The sequence below is a fragment of the Emys orbicularis genome, chromosome 2 (genome assembly GCF_028017835.1).
Source record: "Emys orbicularis isolate rEmyOrb1 chromosome 2, rEmyOrb1.hap1, whole genome shotgun sequence".
In the NCBI taxonomy this organism is placed as follows: Eukaryota; Metazoa; Chordata; order Testudines; family Emydidae; genus Emys; species Emys orbicularis.
The window spans coordinates 296,252,363-296,272,939 of NC_088684.1; the positions used below are offsets into that span (position 1 = coordinate 296,252,363).

At 41.3% G+C, this 20,577-nt stretch overlaps 1 protein-coding gene across 3 annotated transcripts in view; it reads right to left on the reverse strand.

The window, feature by feature from the left end:
* The window catches only part of LOC135874399 (KAT8 regulatory NSL complex subunit 1-like), a 133,189-nt gene that overhangs the window by 49,000 nt on the left and 63,612 nt on the right, over positions 1 to 20,577 (reverse strand). For 2 of the 3 annotated variants that reach the window (XM_065399205.1, XM_065399204.1), the window contains exons 4-5: positions 18,364 to 18,570; positions 2,987 to 3,114 (exon numbers count right to left, since the gene is read on the reverse strand). In XM_065399205.1, coding sequence (XP_065255277.1) covers positions 2,987 to 3,114; positions 18,364 to 18,570 — 335 coding nt within the window. The remainder of the gene's footprint in view (positions 1 to 2,986; positions 3,115 to 18,363; positions 18,571 to 20,577) is intronic. The other variant, XM_065399206.1, reaches the window with a different exon arrangement.

Here is a 20,577-nt window from a genome sequence, read left to right on the forward strand (position 1 = left end):
CGGTGCCCGAAGTTTTTCCCTCAGCAGTATCCGTAGGGGACCGGCTCTGGCGCCCCCTGGAGCGGTGCCCGTATGACACAGTATAAGGGGCACCGCCAGCTCCCCCCACCCTCAGTTCCCTCTTGCCGGAAACTGACTGTGGGGAAGGAGGGCAGGTTGTGGAATGGACATGAGCACTCCCCTTTGGGCTTGCTACACCACCCAGGGTATTCACAAAAGTTTTCACCATGGTAGCAGCCCAGGTGCAACACCAAGGCTAACCATGAGCCTAGAGAGGACCAAGTTAAGATCCCACTATGGGACAAGAGCCCATACCTGCGGGAAGAGTCTCTCAAGCCCTCTCAAGAATCTGACTGTCATGTCATGGGAAAACACCGTCTGTCCTTGGATCGGCAGGTGAAAAGCGGGGATGGCTGCGAGATGCACTGCTACTTCTTGAATTTGCCTTACTTTCTGTACTGGTTTTTACTTCCTACCCTAAACTACAGCATTGCTGTATGTTGTTATGCAGCTGTCATGTTTCAGTGGCACGTGAAGTGATCTCTGTAAATGCTTTATCTACCTCACACAGCTTCTGGGACAACTAGTAACTGTAAAGTGCTCTGAGAATTTTAATAAAAAGGTTCTCACAATTGTAAAGAATTATCTTCATCTCATTTCTGTTCCAACCACCAATATGCAAGTTAGGCACCACTAGAGAGGTGTTCAGCAATAAAGCCCTACACAGTGTAAAGCAGTTAGCTGCTCTTTCAAACGTAGAGGTTTTCCTTGCGTTCGTGCAGCAAACCCTACATTAAAGGTATGCATATTCAAAAAATACGGTCTGATATATCCAACTGCATCAGCAACACCTGCAAGCTTAAGGCACTTTTGAATAAACTTAGCAATCAATAGAACAAATAATTCTGTTTATTAAAACTAAGCATCAATGGAAAACTGGCAACCTGTTTTGTAAGCAGCTAAACCTGAAAATGGAATGCATCCCACCTCACTCAGAGCAACAACTAAAATATAAATCCAAGAAATGTGCAATCCTCATAGTAACAGTAACAGGCATTCAAACTTTCCCCAAATGAGGATTTAATTAGCAACTTGCCAGAAATTGACTGGTGTACCCGATTAGCATAAAATAGTGCTAAATGCAACCCCAAAAGAGGTTACAGTAAGAACTATTTTTACTTTAGCAGAGGCTACTTGAATCAAGGTGGAGCACTGCACGCTTAGACAAATAGATTTCACAGGATGAACCTCCATAGTCAGGCGGCCAGCAAAGGAAAAATATTAGTCTTTTACCATTTTGGGCTTCTTTATAAAGGATGAAAGGCCTGAAAAATGGTTCTGTTTATTTAAAAACGGAAACAAAAATTTTCACATTAGAAATTCAGGTCTTGTCAATACTGGAAGACTATGGCACAGGTGTCAAACACATGGCCTGCCGCCCAGATCCAGCCCCTAAACCCTTTCCTGTTACCCATAGCTGCCTGCCTGCTGTAGGTCAAAGAGGGCTGGCAGAGAGCTGGGGAGGTAGCTTGCACCTGATTGGGACCAGGCAGCTGAGACCTTCCTCTCTCCACCAGCATTTGGTCAGAGCGCCTTACAGGCCACGCTGAAAGGAGGCTCCTTGCCCGTCTTCCCTACCCCGTCTCTGCCTCTGAACCCACAGGAGCAGGCCCCTTTTCTCCCTCTGCTGCCTACCTGGCCTAGTCTTTGCCAGTCCCTCGACCCTGAGTCAAAGGAGACTTCTTTCCAGGCTTCCCGCTCTTCTCTGCTGCCACCACTGGCTTGACCCCACAAGATCAAATGAATGAAAGCAGCTGCTTCTAAACTGCCCACTCTCCAGAGAACTGGAGGCGGAGAATAAGTGAAGAAATCCCCAGAGGTGGGGGAAGGGAAAAAAAGGGGAGGGAAATGATCAAGTGGTATATATAAAAGAGGGAAGGTGGATGGGAATGATTCTCAAAGTGGAGCAGCAGGTAGGAAACATTCCAAAAAAAAGTGTGCGTGCAGATGGCAGGTGCATAAGCAGGGAAGACAAGGGAGAAGAGAAGAGACTGGTCACGGAGGAATACACTGAGTGATAAATTAGTGGACAACAGACAGAAGGTTTCATAGATGCATTTACTTTTTTAAAAAAATCTTTGTCTTTAAAACAACATTTTAAATTTTGCTAATAAAGAGGATCATTCTGAGTTGTACAGACCATAGCGTTTGCCTCTTGCCTGTGAACTTTTCACTCCCTCACCAAAGAATAAGGTGACTGGAGAACTAGTTACATTAATGACATCACAAAAAGACACACTTGGGCAGCTGAGAGAAGATTCCTATAGGCTACTTAAGTTTTATTTTGTTTTTTTAACTCCCATATCTAACAAGCACTTGTTTGGAAGAGTGTGTGAAACATTCAATACCCTTTTCCCCACTACTTTAATTACGGTATGAGAGCTCCCAACAGCCTGAGGCCCAAGAGGTCATTCAGTATCACTAGGGAAGACAGGATTGATTTCTGATATTTCAATGGTTGAAATATAAGCAGAAAAAGTATCTTTCAGGCTCTCTTTATACATGATAAAAATGGGAAAAGGTCACAAATCCAATTTTAAGGGGGGGGGAAAACCTTTGTAGGTTACCTTTAAAGATTAGATCCATTTGGATTTGTGGGCAACACTGGCCATCCATACATTAAAAGAAGATGAAGCTATATGTAACACTGCAACAAATACTCTGCAAAATATGCAACATTATATGCTATTTTTAGATACAAAATGTAGATCACAATATATAACCTAATATCTATCTTCAAAAATATTTCTCCCCCATCAGGCATGTGTATTTATTTTGGTTCCTTACATCATGAATTGTATTCAAAGAGAGAAGGTTCACCTATGATCACATTCTCAGCCACTATCACAAATGTCTTAATTATAAAAATTACTCAGAATAATCCCAAATAGGAGATTGGTCAACCTATAAGAAAAGAAGAACTAACCAGTTAATTTTTCCGTTGACTTGGTGGGGTGACGTGCAGGCTTTTGGGGGTCCTGGAGACCCACTGATGGGGGTACAGGAGGGACTTTGACACATAGGGTTTCCTAAAGACTGCGTAAGACGAGAACTCTGCAAGAGAAAAATAAAATCTCAAACTCAGGATAGCTTGATGAAAGAATGAACTTTGAAGAGGGATGGGGAGAAAAAAAGTAATCAATCTAAGTAGCATTTTGCAATTAAAAATAATGCTGAACATAGTTAGGCAGTCCCAATGCAATCAATTATTTACAGTTTCTTTCCATCCACTTTGATTCAAGGATCAAAGAAAGATTCTTCAAATCACCCCACATCAGTGATTTTAAATTGCATTCTTACATGTTACAAAAAGTTGTCAAATACAATTTCTAGTCCTCTGATCTATAAATTGGAAACCACTTTCATTGCTTGCCAGCTTCACTTGGAATACGAGCAGCTTTGGTGTAGCAAAAATTTTGTTTCATACCAACTGTCCCAAAACTTTAGCCAAATGCTAGCATCAATCCAGGATTTCTGGTAGTCTAGGGGCACATTTATATACTTACTGGACATGATTCTGAAACACTGTAAAAGGACCTTGGACTCTGACATTAAGCTTTCAGACCTAAAGCTTGATGTGTGCATGCATCTACATTTTATGAGAATTTAGTGCTAGCGAAAAATAAGAAGGTCACTCACCTTGCGCAGAAACTGTAGTTCAAGATGTGTGTCCCTATGGATGCTCCACTTCAGGTGTGCATATGCCTCTTTCCATTAGCAGCGTCTGTTCAGCTTGCGCATGCGTGCCATACAAGCTCATGCCGCATTCTTAGGGTATGCAGGGCTGCACAGGCAAATTGCCCTCAGTTCCTTCTCTACCTGAATGTCCAACAAGAACAGTTCAAAGCAGGGGGGGAAGGAGGGCGGGTCCACCCATAGGGAAACATCTCGAAAAACCACGGTTACTGCACAAGGTGAGTAACCTTTTCTTCTTCTTCGATTAGTGTTCCTATGGGTGGCTCCATTTCAGGTGACTCCGGAGCTGTATCCTCACAGGGAGGAGGGAACTTAGGAATCAAGTCCAAGACTGAAGACAGTACAGCAGATCCAAGTACTGTATCAGATCTGAGAGTGTGGACCAAGCATAATGTTCAGAAAAGAGATGCACTGAAGCCCATGTAGCAGCTCTGCAGCTCTCAGACACTAGAATGTTTTTGACTAACACTGTGGAAGTTGCTTGTGATCTTGTATTGTGTGCTATAATCCTTTGGGGAGCAAAGCACCAGCTGTATCATAACAAGCAGTAATACACCCAGAGATACATCTCAACAGTCTCTGTGAAGAGACTGTGGACTCCTTTGATCTTTCTGCAATGGAGACAGAATGTCTAGGTGATTTCTGAAATTACTTTGTCCCATCTAGATAAAAGTCCATTGTAGATTTAATGTATGAAGGGAAGTCTACTGCTGAGATTTATGTGGTTTAGGAAATAATATTGGCAGATAGACTGGTTAAGTTGGAAATCTGACAGAACATTAGGTAAGAACTTTGGGTGCAGTTATAGAAAGACCTTGTCATTGGGGGGAGGGGGGGGGAACCACAACAACTGTAAATTGGGGGAAGAGGGGGGGTCCTGACATCAAGGCTCCAATTTCTCCAGGCCTGCAGGCTGACGTGATAGCTACTAGAAAGGGTGTCTTCATAGAAAAAAGTGAAGCAAGGAGCAGGTCATCATAGGTTCAAATGGAGACACAGGCACAAGGCAATGACCATGACACCAGTGGTTGAAACCTCTTCCATTTCTGGAGGTAAGTAATTTGAATTGACTCCTTTCTATTGTGTAGTTAGTATTACTTACTGTACTCCTGTCAAGCAGGTGGAGTCTAATCCTGTGAACTATCTAGGAGCTATGCTTGGAGAATGGATGACCCCCAGGTTAGGGTGAAGCACACAACCTGTATCCTGGGAGAGGAGATGAGGGAGGGTCAGAAGTTGGCGTGCCAGTTGGACACACAGGTGAAGCAGGTAAGGTTACTAAGCTTACCTCGGCCAGGTCAGCATTATGAGGATAACCCTGGTTTTGTCCTGCCTGCTCTTGTTCATCGCTCTTGGAAGTAATTGTGTTGGAGGGAATGCATAGAACAGACCCTTTTTCCAAGGAAGGAGAAATGTGTCTCCCAAAGAAAGGTGAACAAGACCACCTCTTGAGCAGAATAAAGGGCACTTCCTGCGCTGGATGTGGTGAACAGGTCCACTTGTGGAAGTCCCAACCTCTGGAATATCCCATGAAGGATCTGGGAGTTCAACTGAACATCTGCTGAGCATACTGGCTGAGACATACTGGACTCCAGGAAGGTAAATGGCTGAGATCTAAATCTGATGGGCTATACACCAGTTCCATAACTTTATAGCTTTTGTGCACAGGGAAGGCAATCTTGCGCATCCCTGTTTATTGATATAACATGCAAGCCACGTTGTCCATCATGATTCTGACTGATTTGCTCTTGATGAGGGGAAGGAACTGAAGACAGGCATTCCTGACTGCCCTCAGTTCCAACACATTGATATAGATATTGGTTTCCTACGGCGACCATCTGCCCTGAGTTGTGAGTGTATTGAAGTATGCTCCCCACCCTCACAGCAATGCATTCATTGTCTCAGTTATTGTTGGAGCTGGGAGGAGAAATGGACACCTGTGCAGACATTGCATTGATCTTTCCACCAATCCAGAGAGTTCTTCACCTGGAGAGAAACCGTAACCTGCTTGTTTGTCCAAGCTGTCTCTGGTTGATGAATAGGCCCTCCTGAACTAGGCCTCAAAGCAATGGAGGCACAATCTTGCATGCCCCGTCACAAAGGTGCAAGCTGCCATATGACACAGGAGCTGCAAACAGTAGAAGGGAGTCAACTCGAATTACTTACCTTCAGAAATGGAAGAGGTTCCAAGAACATCACCACTTTGTGCCTGAAACTTCCCCATTGTCAGTCATCATAGATTATCTACTGGACTTACAAAAATTGGATCAGTTATATCTATTAGGTTCACCTCACCATGATATTAGCTTTTAATTCCCCACTAAGGGGTTTTCTATTTTTGCACACCATATGTCCTCGATATTTATTACGGGTCTGGAGAATCTTTACCCCCTGGTTAAGGATCCTTCTCTGACTTGGGATGTCAATGTGGTACTTAGATACCTGCTAGGACCTCTGTTTGAACCTATGGTGACCTGCTCCACTTATCAGGAACTTTTGAGACTTTACAAATTTGTTCAGTTGTCTTAGATCTACAATTGGTCTCCACCCTTCATCCTTCTTTGGCACGAGAAAATACTTTGAGTAAAACCCTTTCCCTCTCTGAGGGGATGGGACTGGTTCTATTGCTCCTAAATAAAAGAGGGAGTGTCCTTCTCGACTAAGTATAGTCTTGAGACAGGGGTCAAGGGCTAGTCAGGGGTTAGTCAGGGGACCCTGAAAAGGGATGGGGAAGGTGGTGGCGAGAGACATGAAGAGGATTGATGTAGTCCAATATTATAACCTCCATGATCCACTTGTCTGTTTTAATAGGTCGCCAGGCCTGTTGGAAATCACAGAATATCAGGGTTGGAAGGGACCTCAGAAGGTCATCTAGTCCAGGGGTCTCAAACACGGGGAAGGGGTTGGAATGGGGGCAGGGAAGGGGTGGGAAGAGGCGGGGCCTCATGGAAGGGTTGGAGTGGGGGCGGGGCCGAGGGCGGCGGGGGGGAGGTGTCAGTAATGCGGCCCTCAGGCCAATGTACTAGTCCTCATGTGGCCCTCGTGGTCATTTGAGTTTGAGACCCCTGATCTAGTCCAACCCCCTGCTCAAAGCAGGACTAATCCCCAGACAGATTTTTGCCCCAGATCCCTAAATGGCCCTCTCAAGGATTGAACTCACAACCCTGGGTTTAGTAGGCCAATGCTCAAATGGGAAAGGTGAAGAAGAAGTGAGCATAAGGTTGCAGCTTGCAAACTACAGGCAAGGGAGGATTTGAGTCTTCAATCAACCCCATCAAAATTGCTGTTTTGATGATGACTGGGTACTAGCTGAAGGACGGTGGGAAGCTCTTTTCCTCTGGAATCCCTTTTTTCCCCCCCTAGAAGGTTCAGTGGCTCTGTGAAAACCAGAGAACTGAGCCAGGTGTAATCTCTGGATAGTCTGAGACTTGCTAAATCTCCTTGTTTGTAGGAGTGTATATACCCAGACACCTCAATGTGGCCCTGGAATCCTTCAGCATGTGCAGGAGCGTATCCATAGTTCCTGAGAAGAGCATCTGACCATCAAACTGGAGGTCCTCAACAGTATTCTGAACCTCCCTTGGGAATCCCAAAAACTGCAGCCGTGACACCCTGCGCATGACAATTGCTCCGGAGATGAATCTAGCAGCAGCATCTGCGGCATCTAGGGACGCTTGGAGAGAAGTTTTGGCTAATAACTGACCGTCCTTAATGATGGCCTGGATGTGTTCTCTATGCTCCTTGGGAAGATGTTCAATAAAGGATGTGAACTTGTTGCAATTTGTGTAGTCATACTTAGCCATGATTGCCTGATAGTTTGTGATCCAAAACTGGAGGGTTGCAGATGAATAGACTTTCCATCCAAAAAGGTATAACCTTTTCTGACCTTGTCATAAGGAGTAGGGAAGGAGTAATACTATCTACCCCACTCGTTTACGGCATCCACCACCAGAGAATTCGGTGATGGGTGGGAAAACAAAAATTCTGAGTCCTTGGGGGGGAGGGGCTACATAATATTTCTTATCTGCCCATTTATCAGTTGGTGGTATGGTGGCGGAAGTTTGCCACACAGTCTTTGCTAGATCCAGAAGTGCTTCATTAATGGGTAGTGCAAACTGAGTGGGTGTCACTGACTGCAAAATGTCCAGGAGCTTGTGATGTCAGTCTCAAGAGGTATCTAGGGAGTGTCCGTCACCCTCTTCACAAGGTCCTGGAATTGACAAAAATCACTGGTCTTCAATGGTGGTGGAGGAATGACTGCCTTGTCTGCAGATGAAGACGAAACAGGAGTTTAAGGGGTAGCCTCTTTGTCCACCCTAGCCTTCTACTTCCTCAAAGGTCTCCTCATGTTGGAGGTTTGGTGGAGGAGACAGTGACCCTAGTTTCCTGGTGCAGTGGAATCAGTGGTCTGGCAAATTGCTGCCAATATGCCACCTAAGGATCCCAGTATGGCCACCGTAGAGGCCCATACAGGAGAGGAGGTAGTCCCTAGGACAGATCCCTCCATCTGTGACGTGGGCAGGGGTCTTCATCAAAGTATGGATTCCTATAATGATAAGAAGGACACTGATTAAGGCTGTAGAATCCTGCAGTACTGGGAAGCACTGGTAATCTGGAGACCAGGGTCTAAGTACCAGGAGTCATCTGGTACCCACAAACAGGGAGCACTCCAGCTTGTCTAACACTGACAAGTCCCTGGTGTAATGGAATTCCTGTGGTACCAAGTGGGTTGGTACTGACTCAGCAGTTGACTTGGGCGGTATCAATGGTTTGGAGCTTGAAGGCACTGGGGATGAAGGTGTATGCTTCAAATCTGTCCGTACCGATGGAGCCAAGTGGGAAGGCATCATTGGTAAATCTGAAATAAACTGTACTGATCTGGAGGCAGATGGTACCAGGGCCCTGCTGATGCCACATTTCTCTGAAGTGCTCCAGGATATCCCTGCTCTGCCGATACCAGAGAAAGTTTCTTTCCCCTCCATGGTACCGAGTCAAGACATCAAAGTCTCAGAAATCACAGACCTTGCAGCAGATTGGGACTTCTTGGGAGTTGGCTCCTTGTGGTGGGATACCGTAGCTCCACTTTTTTGGAGCTTTCCCTGAGTCCTCGGAGATCTTTAACTTCTTAAGTGAGACCGTAGCCAAAGTCAAAGGGGCACTGGATCTGTGTGGAGACCGATGTACAGGGAGAGGGTGAGGGTCTGTCTTCTGACCTGAATCGGAAGCTGGTCAAAGGGAGTGCTCTATGAGTAGCAGCTTCAGTTTTGTCTCCCAATTCTTCCAAGCTCTAGATTTTAGGTCCCGGCAAAAGTTACACTTTTGGGAGATATGGAACTCTCCCAAGCAATGGATACACTTAGAACGGCCATCACTACTTGGGACAGACTCCTGACCAGAGAGGCAAGATTTGAAACCTGGCAAGCCAGGCATGCCCTTCCATGTCAAATAAGCTCCCCAGAAAAAATGGGCGAGAAAGGGGGGGAGGGGTGGTTAGGAAAAACAGAAACCTCTCACAACTATATAACAACAACAACAACAACAAACTAACTAACTAAAACACAACTACAAAACATGCTGACGCACGCACAAGGCAAACACGCTAGAGCTCCACCTCAGGTCGAGGTGACAGAAAAGGAACTGACGAGTTCGCCTGTGCAGCCCTATATGCCCACGGAGCACAGCATGAGGTTGCACAGAGCACACGTGGGCCAAACAGACACTTAACAGAAAATCTCTAATCAAGGGCTCGAGATGCACATGCACACTTGAAGAGGAGCATCCACAGGGACACCTCTTGAAGAAGATGATTAAGTACAATGCAAGCAGCAGCAGTGCAAGCTTCCCCTCACTACTCTACCACCCGTGACTTGAATGGAGTGCCTTTAAAGGCAAAAAGGCAATTCACCCTCCATAGCCCTTTGGCCTCTCTTTGGAGACTGCCAAAGAAGGGACTCAGTAGTATCAAGTGGGGTGGTGTTTTGGCCCAAGACCACAAACTCATTTTACAAAGGCCATTGAACAGTCATCTGATGGAACTCACTCTTGATCTGAAAGATGTTTTCATACTGGCTACAGAAACAATTTTTTTTTTTAAATTTACATTCACTCAATTGCCAAGAAATATACAATACAAATATTGTGGTCAGATATTACAAACAATGAGATGGCTGCCCTTTAGTATGCAATTAATCTACATAGGAATTGTTATAGTTCCTCAAATACTATCAGTGCTGCTGATAAAGAAAAACTTAAAACAAAAAATGATGATGGCTTTTGATCTTTTTCAAAGCAAAGAAACCAATATTAAAGACATTCTCTATTAAAATCAACCATTGTCCTGAATAAACATTCATTAAAGTTAGCTGTTGGTAGTAGTGGTGTGGTCAGATGCGGTAAAGGATAGATAGAGCTGTCTCTCCCTCACTGTTAGCACTTGTGTCCACGCTTTCTGACCAGTTCACCTAATGGCTCCATGTATATGTTGAAAAGGACTGGCACATGAATGTGCGGAGCAAAGCACAATTCAATTCCCACTACACTTCTGAGACAGGCAAGTACAACTATTCCCATTTTACAGATGGGAAAATGGAGAAAGATTTAGTAATTTTTTCCAATGCTACAGTGAAAGGTGGTAAAGCTGGGGTTAAAGTGCAGCAGTTCCTGACTACCAGTCTGGTGATGAATCCATAATACATTTTGTTCCACTGGATAAACCCAGAGATAAAGACAGGCTATCAGTGTAGCAGAGAAAACTGTAACAATGTAAAACTACAACTGAAGACAGATCCACTGACATCGCGTTTTACTCCCCACTCAGTTAAGTGGGAAATCAAACGTATTTGCAAATTAGCAGATTTGCTGGCTCAAACTTCTGATGGCAGAAAAATCAAATGTGAATAAAAATATCAAAGAAGTTTGTTATGAGAGTATACAGGGACATAAGATGGCACGTCACACACACACACTTACTTATTTTCAGATAATTGTCTCCCTGGTCAAGATGTTACCTGAAGAAACAACAAGGAGGAGTCTGGTGGCACCTTAAAGACTAACAAAATGTAATCTGTTAGTCTTTAAGGTGCCACCGGACTCCTCGTTGTTTTTGTGGATACAGACTAACACGGCTACCCCCTGATACTTGATGTTCCTGGATTATCCAGGAGGGAGAAAGGATGGTCTTGTGACTAAGACAAAATACTTGTTTTATTCCTGAATCTACCAGAGATTTGCTGTTTGACATTAGGTAGGCTGCTTCACTTCTCTGCCTCACATATCTAGCTGTAAAATGAGAATAATACTATTCCATAGATTAAAAACACAAGGGACCATTATAATAGTCTAATCTGGCCTTCTGAATTACACGCCCTATAGAATTTCACCCAGTGAGTCCTTGTGGTTCAACTTAAAACGCTGCTCTTGGAAACAGCAGCCAGAGTCTGCATTCAGACACCCTCTGTTGACCCCATCCTTGCCCGTTATATTCAGGAGGAAACTCCTTTCTATGAATGGATTTTGAATTCTTATGAATTGATGTTCTACCTGATAAAGCATAAGATCGGGTATTAGTTGGTGTTTGCTATAGACCACCAAATCACACTAAGGAATAAGGTGACTGGCTCCTTACGCACCTCTTTAATATGTATAAAAAAAAGCTGCATGATCATTGGAGACTTCACTTTGAGTGACATATGCTGGAGGTCTCATGCTGCCAGTATTAAAACAACCTTGGTATTTCTAATTATAGATGACAATTTCTTAACTCAAAGTAAGAGAATTCTATATGAGACCTTATCTTGACAGATAAAGAGAAACTGATCACAAAACTAAAATTAATGGTACCTTCGGTACAAGTGATCATGACTTGATATTTAGAATGTGAAAACAGAATAAAGATCAGACCAGTGACATATATACCTGGTGCTTTAAAACAGCCAATTTCATAAACAAGTATGAGCCAAGTCTGCTCGCAGGAAGAATTTAATCAGAAAAACACTTCACTAGTTGCTCAAAAAGCCACAATCCCACAACTGAGCAAACAGGCCATACCGGTTAAAAAAGTGACCTGGTTTAGAGGGGAAGTGAAGGTAGGTATAAATTTTAAAAAAGGAAGAAAGAGGAAGCTGAATGTAATAAATACAAATGAGAAGCTAGGAAGATTGTAGAAAATGGGTAAGGGAAGCAAAGGGGGTCAAGGAGAAATCTATGGCCAGGAGAGTTACGCAAGTACAATAAGGTATTTAAGTATAAGAAGAACACATATTTGGTCCATTACTAGACAGGAATGGTATTAGTCCACTACTAAGTGGAAATGGTAGAATTATCAATAATGCAGAAAAGGCAGAAATTTTCAGTGAATTTCTGTTCTGTATTGGGGGGGGGGAAAACCAGATGATATAGTCAGATAATATGAAAACAACAAGGAGTCTGGTGGCACCTTAAAGGCTAACAGATTTATTTGGGCATAAGCTTTCGTGGGTAAAAACCTCACTTCTTCGGATGCATCCGAAGAAGTGAGGTTTTTACCCACGAAAGCTTATGCCCAAATAAATCTGTTAGTCTTTAAGGTGCCACCAGACTCCTTGTTGTTTTTGTAGATACAGACTAACACGGCTACCCCCTGATATCAGATAATATGATAACACTCTCTCCGTTCCATTAAATATTTCAGGAGGATGTTAAATAGTAGCTACTAAATTTAGACATTTTTAATCCACAGGTCCAGTAAACTTACATCCAAGAGTTCTAAAAGAGCTGGCTGTGGAGTCGCTGGACCATTAATGTTGATTTTCAATAAGTCTTGGAACACTGGGGAAGTTCTGGAAGATAGGAAGAAAGTCAGTGTTGTGCCAATATTTAAGAAAGATAAACAGGATGACCCGGGTAACTATAGGCCTGTCAGCCTGACACTGATCCTGTGATAGATAATGGAGCCGCTGACATGGGACTCAATTCTTAAAGAATTAAAGGAAGGTGATGTAATTAACGCCAATCAATGGCTTTATGAGAAATAGATCCTGTCAAACTAACCTTATTTAAAAAAAAAAAAATCAGATTACAAGTTTGGCTGATTAAAGGTAAGTTTTGATTAATATACTTAACTTCTGTAATGCATTTGACTAGGCACCAGGATGGATAAAAGTTTATTTAAAAAAATAAAAATAAATAAATAAATTGGATTTTTTATTTAAATCGGATTTTTTTGATAAAATGCTTTTTGAGGAAAAAGCCTATCTAAAGATAGTTTTAATTAAGATACATTATAGCTCAAAGATATCTCATCATGGAATAAGGATTATAAATTCTAATTCTATAGTATGAGACAATATATTAATGTAATGTTTAAGAAAAGTTTTGTAAATGAGTTCCAATAGTTCATGGATTAGGGACCCAATTTTATGGGATTCCAGGGGCTTCTGTATAGGATTATTTAGATTAATCTTAGGGACCCAATTTTATGGGATTCCAGGGGCTTCTGTATAGGATTATTTAGATTAATCTTTCTATCTACCCAATGGGACTCAGTGCTCAGTCTAGAAGATACCATCAGAAATGCTTAGTTTTGTAATTCTCAAACTGGGGATTTGTCTTTCTAGAGATAACATGCTTGTTAACAACAAAAATGTTTTTAAATAAATATATAGAGATGAGAAATAACAGAACCCTACTGTCCCTCTGCAAATTTGTATACACAGAGTCAATCCCTTACCTCTCTCTAAATGTGCAAAGTTTCAAAACATTCAATGAATAGACGATTGTTTGGGGCGGAATAGATCTGGACAAGGAAAAGAAATCTGGAGATAAAGGTGAGAAGGGAGGCAAGGGCAGTAGAAACAAAAGTGAAACTGTTTGAGCAGCATATTCCAGAAGTCTTGAGGTGTTTCTGAGTGTAGCCTTCATTGATTTAAGATCTACCATACCATTCTCTCTCTCTCTAGAAGGGAAAACGTATAATGGCAGCAGGCCGTAAAAGAGACCCAGTTTGGGAATATTTTAATGAAGTTCCTCTACCTGTGGGTAAGACAGGCATGCGTGCAAAATGCAAACAGTGCAGCAAAGAAATGCAAGGCCTGGTTGCCCCAATGAAACAACATAATGAGAAGTGTTCCTTCTCAGGAGGAAGCTGCGTTGAAGATGATGAAAGGAACATGTTTGAACATGCAGGATCTTCAAGTTGGTAAACTTTTTTATTTCATACTTCTTTCTTAACGACTGCCTGTCTTCCTTCTGGACTATTCTCAAATTCTCATGTTTGAGCAAAAAATATAGTTGTTACCCTATGGTCCTATCATTTTAGATGCAGTTGTGATAAAAAATAAATAGCTGAAATAGGCAGATCTTCCTTTTACAATTTCACCTTTAAAGTAGTACTGTCAGTGAATGCAATGAGTAATACTAAATGAGCAGTATGGTAATAATAATTAAATAACTGCATTGACTTATTTTGTTTAGGAGAATCCATCCTCAACATACAAGATTCTGAAGACTATCCACCTTCAAGATCACCATCATTTTCTATAGTTTCAGAGTTATCTGCCAATGACAGTGTTTCAGTCACATCATGTATGTCCCATAGCCACAGTATATCACCTGTAGCAAAAAGAAAAAAAATCCTCCATCATCCAGAAACAACCATAGATAAATTTGTGATAAGAACCAGCGGATTACAAAAAGAGGTAATTGATGAAAAAATTGCCCGGTTTGTTTATGCAACAAACTCTCCTTTCCATATGACTGAGAACCCACACTTTATTAACATGATTCAGTCATTAAGACCAGGATATAGTCCACCCAACAGAGCAGATGTCACAGGCAAATTGCTGGATAAAGTGTATGAAAGAGAAAGTGAGCAGTGTGCAAAAGATCTAGAGGGTAAAATTGTTACACTGAGTCTTGATGGGTGGAGCAATGTCCACAATGATCCTGTTGTATGTGCTTGTGTGACAACAGAAGAAGGGAAGGTCTTCCTTACAGAAACAATTGATACATCAGGAAATGCACACACTGCAGAATACTTATAAGTAGCAGCAGTAAAAGCTATAACAAATAATAATTATAATACTTATTAACAAAAATAATAAATAACAAACTGAAAAAAAATTCAAATGTCTAGTACGCAGCTTGGTCACAGACAATGCTGCAAATGTATCCAAGATGAGAAGAAATTTAGAAGAGAGTGAAGAGAGTCCCAAGCTAATAACATATGGTTGCAGTGCTCATTTGATGCACCTCCTAGCCAAAGATTTCAGTGTTCCAGAAATAAAGGCTAATGTTGTTGAAATTGCAAAATACTTCCGTAACAACCACTTTGCAGCAGTGGCTTTGAAAAAAGTGGGAGGAACCAAGCTAACTATCCCACAAGAAGTGCGATGGAACTCAGCAGTGGACTGTTTTGAGCACTATATCAAGAACTGGCCTAATCTGATGACAGTTTGTGAACAAAATCGTTAAAAAAATAGATGGCACTGTCACAGCCAAAGTTCTCAACATTGGGCTTAAGAGAAATGTTGAACACATGCTGAGTACCCTGAAACCTATTTCTGTAGCCTTGAACAAAATGCAGGGAAATAGCTGTTTTATTGCTGATGATGTTGAAATTTGGAAGGAACTGAGTGAGATCTTAAAAAGAGAAATATGCTATGACAGAGTTAAATTACAAGCATTAAAAAAACAAATGGGACAAGCACGATCTCCAGCTCGTTTTCTTGCAAATATTCTCAATACTCAGTACCAGGGTCAAACCTTAACTGCTGAAGAAGAGGAGTTGGCTATGACATGGACATCCAGCAATCAGCCCTCCATAATGCCAACTATAATAAACTTCAGAGGTAAAGGTGAACCATTCAAGAAATATATGTTTGCTGATGATGTTTTAAAGAGTCACACCAGTGAACTGCTGGAAGTCACTTAAGCACTTGGATTCAGAGACTGTTGAAGTAGTAATCTCACTTAACAGCAGTAGCTTCTTCTGCCGGTGTAAAAAGAGTATTTTCTTCCTTTGGACTAACTCATTCCAAATTGAGAAATTGCTTGGGACCCGAAAAAGCAGGAAAGCTTGTTTTTCTTTTCCAGATTATGAACAAACAGGAAAATGAAGGTGAAGATGACTGAGTTAGCTGCAGAAGCCAATATTTTAAGTTTCTCATGTTGACCTGGCTGACATAGACAATTTAATTTTTGTTGTTGTTTTTTTAAATATTTCATTTAACTATTTTAGTTAAAAATATTTTTAACAAAAACAAACCTGATTTCAAAAAACTTGAATGTTTAACTAAATTCAAAAATTTGTATGCTTGTTTTGTTAAAATATTATGTTTGCTGTTGAAGAAAAAAAATCCAAAATACATAACATTGTCGTTTTAGTTAAATAAAACAATTGAAATGTCTGTCTGGTGATGTTCTCCTCCTAATACAGCATGGCAGGAAAATCCTCCAAATATTAATGATTAACCTGCTGAATTGGAGATACTTCACCTCCCAATGACTTCATAAATATCTGCTTCAATTACCTTTGGTAAATGAAATAACTAAACAATCTGATTTTCTGATATCGCTGTAAAACTAATCTGAAAAGTTTTCAAAATAAATCACTTTAAAAATGTATAGTGTATACCTTCTAAAAATGAAATCGACATACATCTCTGAGTTGTGAAGAGTATGTATTAAGGTTATAACAACCAACAAGAATGCACTTTTATGTAGAAATCCATGATTAAATCAAGTCTTCCTGACTAGTGATTTAAATCAATTTGATTTAAATCAAATCCACCCTGCCAAGCACTCAACTGTGAGTGTGTCAATGGAGTACTTGGTAGCAATAAGCACTCATAACCCATTCTTACTGGAGCATTGCATGTCAAGCTTTGTTGCTTCTGGCCTCTGTAGCTTTGTCTAGACTAGGAATTAGAGGTGCTTCAGAAAAAGAGTTGGCTAACACGTTAACAGTCCAATTTACACAACGCAGTGTACATTTTAATACATACTAACCTGGTCAAGATGAAGCATACCTTCAATTTGACCAGCTTGGCATATATTAAAATGTAAACTGCCTTATCTACACTGTCCTTTTAGAACATGTTAGCCAACATCTAACACAACATACCTTTGAATCCTAATTTAGAAAAAGCCTGTGCAAGACGTCAGTATGTAATCTTTTAGGTTCCCTATCCAGAAGTTGCTTTAGCTACGTTTTTTAGTTGTTAATCTCAGTTAAAGACAATTTGATTCCATCCAAACTAACCAAGCTCAAGTTTCTTACACAGGTTATTTTCCTGATGGCAATGACCTCTGCTCAAGCAACAAAGCAAGCTTCAGGTCATAGTGACTCATTCATTTATCATCAGTTTCTTTAAAGTTCAAGTGGTGCTGGACATCCATCTCAAATCAGACTCAGGCCTTTAGAAAGTCCATCCAGCTTTTTAATTTTATTTGACACTGAGTAGGTTCTATAGCAGGGGTAGGCAACCTGCGGCACGCGAGCTGATTTTCAGTGGCACTCACACTGCCCAGGTCATGGCCACCGGTCTGGGGGATCTGCATTTTAATTTAATTTTAAATGAAGCTTCTTAAACATTTTAAAAACCTTATTTACTTTACATACAACAATAGTTTAGTTATATATTATAGACTTAGAGAAAGAGACCTTCTAAAAACGTTAAAATGTATTTCTGGCACACGAAACCTTAAATTAGAGTGAATAAATGAAGACTCGGCACACCACTTCTGAAAGGCTGCCGACCCATGTTCTATAGTCTCCAAGAGCAAGACATCTAACTGGCTGTCTGAATACAGCTTTCATTGATACAGCTTGGCAAGCCTAGATATGGAGGATCATGTTAAGGGCCATTCTCTGAGAGGCAAATATGTTGCCTCCTATGTATTTATCTATACAGAAGATTCACAAAATAACCAAACTATCAAATGCAGATTTAAGGGTTTTCTAACTGCATATTTTTCCCTCTTGCCTCAGCTGGCTATTATAGGAGTATTTTCATGTTTCAAAGGAAGTCCCCATGTGAGCAATGGAACCACCCTTGGAAACCTCCAAAGACTGAGGTGAGATGCCTGCTAGGTCCAATGGCTTAGAACTGTAAACCCAGGAGCAGGAATTGATTGAGATGGGTATCTTCAGAACAATTATAGTTATGAGATTCTATTTACCTCTCAGTTAGCTGCCAACCAAGAAATAGGAAGGCTTCAAAATTCCATACAGATTGGAAAGGTTCATCCAACCTCTTTAGCAACGATAAGGGCTTGTGCAGAGTATAAAAGAAACATACCAGGTCTTTAGGAGAGCCAAAGAAAAAAGGCAAAACAAGTTATTCACAAGTAAAAAAAACAAAACAAAAACCTGATGACAACCTACCCCAGAGGACATATCATTATTTAACATCAGGAAAATGAAAGCTGAAATGGGTTATAAAGAAAAGTTAAACCATTAATGAACAGAGAGAGTATGATAAGACTAAGTCATTCACTATCTTATGTGATATGTGAACTTATTTCAGTAAGTCTTATTATTGATATAAGATGTGTTAAAAGACAGTCTCCTTCTGCATTACTCTGTATTGCTGCATAAACACTGCATTCATGTTTTTCCTAAAGACTAACCTGTTTCTCCACATTGTTCATGAAGTAGGAAGGGATGCAGGGCGACAAATCACACGGTCTCTCTCCAGAAGGAACCTTCTGGATGGAAGAGGAGGAATGTGGTAGTCCCTTATTCCTTCTGGAATTCACCACTGATGTGGAACCTAATCGGCCCTGCTGTTTCATCAAATCTTCAGGCTGCTGATCACCGCCAAGGACAACTGGACCCTGGGGAGAGAAAATGACATTGGATTCATGATCTGCACAGAGTTTTTGAAACTGCAGTATAAAGAATTAAAGCATCCTCAAGAAATAACCACCAGGGGAGTGAGTAAATAAAATAAATAAAAATAGATAATTAGGTTTTCATAAAAAACCCTGTTCAGTATGAGACAATGTTTACTTCTAAACTAGAAGAAGCTTAACTTCTGTAGGAAACAGAAATGTTTCTAGTCCAATTCTAATGCTACTGTGCTTTGCTTTTTTCTAGAACACTACAGAGGCAATGAGAAAACGAACTAAAGAATGTAAATAATACACAAACTCTGAAGCAGTTACGATTGCCCCCCTTCAACAAACCCACAAAAACAAGGAACTTAAAAGTAAGCCACTCAACAGTACAAAGCCTCTACACCCACAAGCAGACATCTTACCATTACCAGAACATACACCAAAAACTGCAGGCCCCAATCTTTACTCTGCCTCCCACTTTCACTATTCTGACACACCCTTTACTCCTGGGGAAACTGTGCACCAAAATATTAAAAATTCTGTACACAATATTTTAAAATTATGCACATTTTATTTGTCAAAATAACACAATATAATCACACCAGTTTCAATTATTTTGGTAATTTATTTCAAAATACTCATCAGCAACTATGTCTGTAACAATACAGCTATCAAAAAAGATTCAGGAAATGTTTTTTGTCAAATAGTTTCCTTATTAGACATATTAATACAGAACATGGAGTAATAATTAAACACCACCACCACCAAAATATATTTCCCGCACCCCTCGGAAGCAGTGCAAAGGCTTGGGGGAAGTCTTCAAAATCCCTCTTGCAAACTTCCTTGAACCTGAGCCCAGGTTGGCTCAGTGGCCTTGGAGCATCCTCAGGTTCTCCATACAGGAGAACATAAGAATGGCCATACTGGGTCAGACCAAAGGTCCATCTAGCCCAGTATCTTGTCCTCCGACAGTGGCCAATGCCAGGTGCTTCAGAGGGAATTAACAGAGCAGGTAATCATCAAGTGATCCATCCCCAGGTCACCCATTACCAGCTTCTGGCAAACAGAGGCTAGGGACACTATCCTTGCCCATCCTGGCTAATAGCCATAGATGGACCTATCTTCCATGAATTTATCTAGCTCTTTTTTGAACTCTATTATAGTCTTGGCCTTCACAACATCCTCTGGCAAAGAGTTCCACAGGTTGACTGTGCGTTGTGTGAAGAAATACTTCCTTTTCTTGGTTTTAAACCTGCTGCCTATTAATTTGATGACCCCTAGTTCTTGTATAATGAGTAAATAATACTACTTTATTTACTTTCTCCACACCTATCATGATTTTATAGACCTCTATCATATCCCCCCTTAGTCGTCTCTTTTCCAAGCTGAAAAGTCCCAGACTTATTAATCTCTCCTCATACGGAAGCTGTTCCATACCCTTAATCATTTTTGTTGCCATTTTCTGTTCCTTTTCCAGTTCCAATATATCTCCTTTTGAGATGGGGAAACTACACCTGCATGCAATATTCAAGATGTGGGCGGTACCAGGGATTTATATAGAGGCAATATGATAGGTCCTTTGGACTGCATCCATTGTGCATCTGCAATTTTGCCTTCCCAAGTACTTTGGTAACAGGAGTTTTCATTTTCCACTGGATATTTAAAATACAACGAAGACCGTGAGTGTGGAAGGTGTTTAGCCTTCTCCCATGCCTGCTATAGATGGGCCAAGTCTTGCCACAATACAGCATATAGCTCAGGATGCACATCTCATAAATCCATATCTTGGTGTTCAATGTAAGTTTCTTATTATCCCACACATGCTTATTCAGTTGACCAAATGTGGTGGCTGTCCTTCTGATGCGAGAATTAAGCTCATCATCTAGAGCAGCGGTTCTCAAACTGCGGGTCCGGACCCCAAAGGGGATCGGGATCCCGTTTTAATGGGGTCGCCAGGGCTGGCGTTAGACTTGCTGGGCCCCAACACCCAGGACTGAAGGGAGA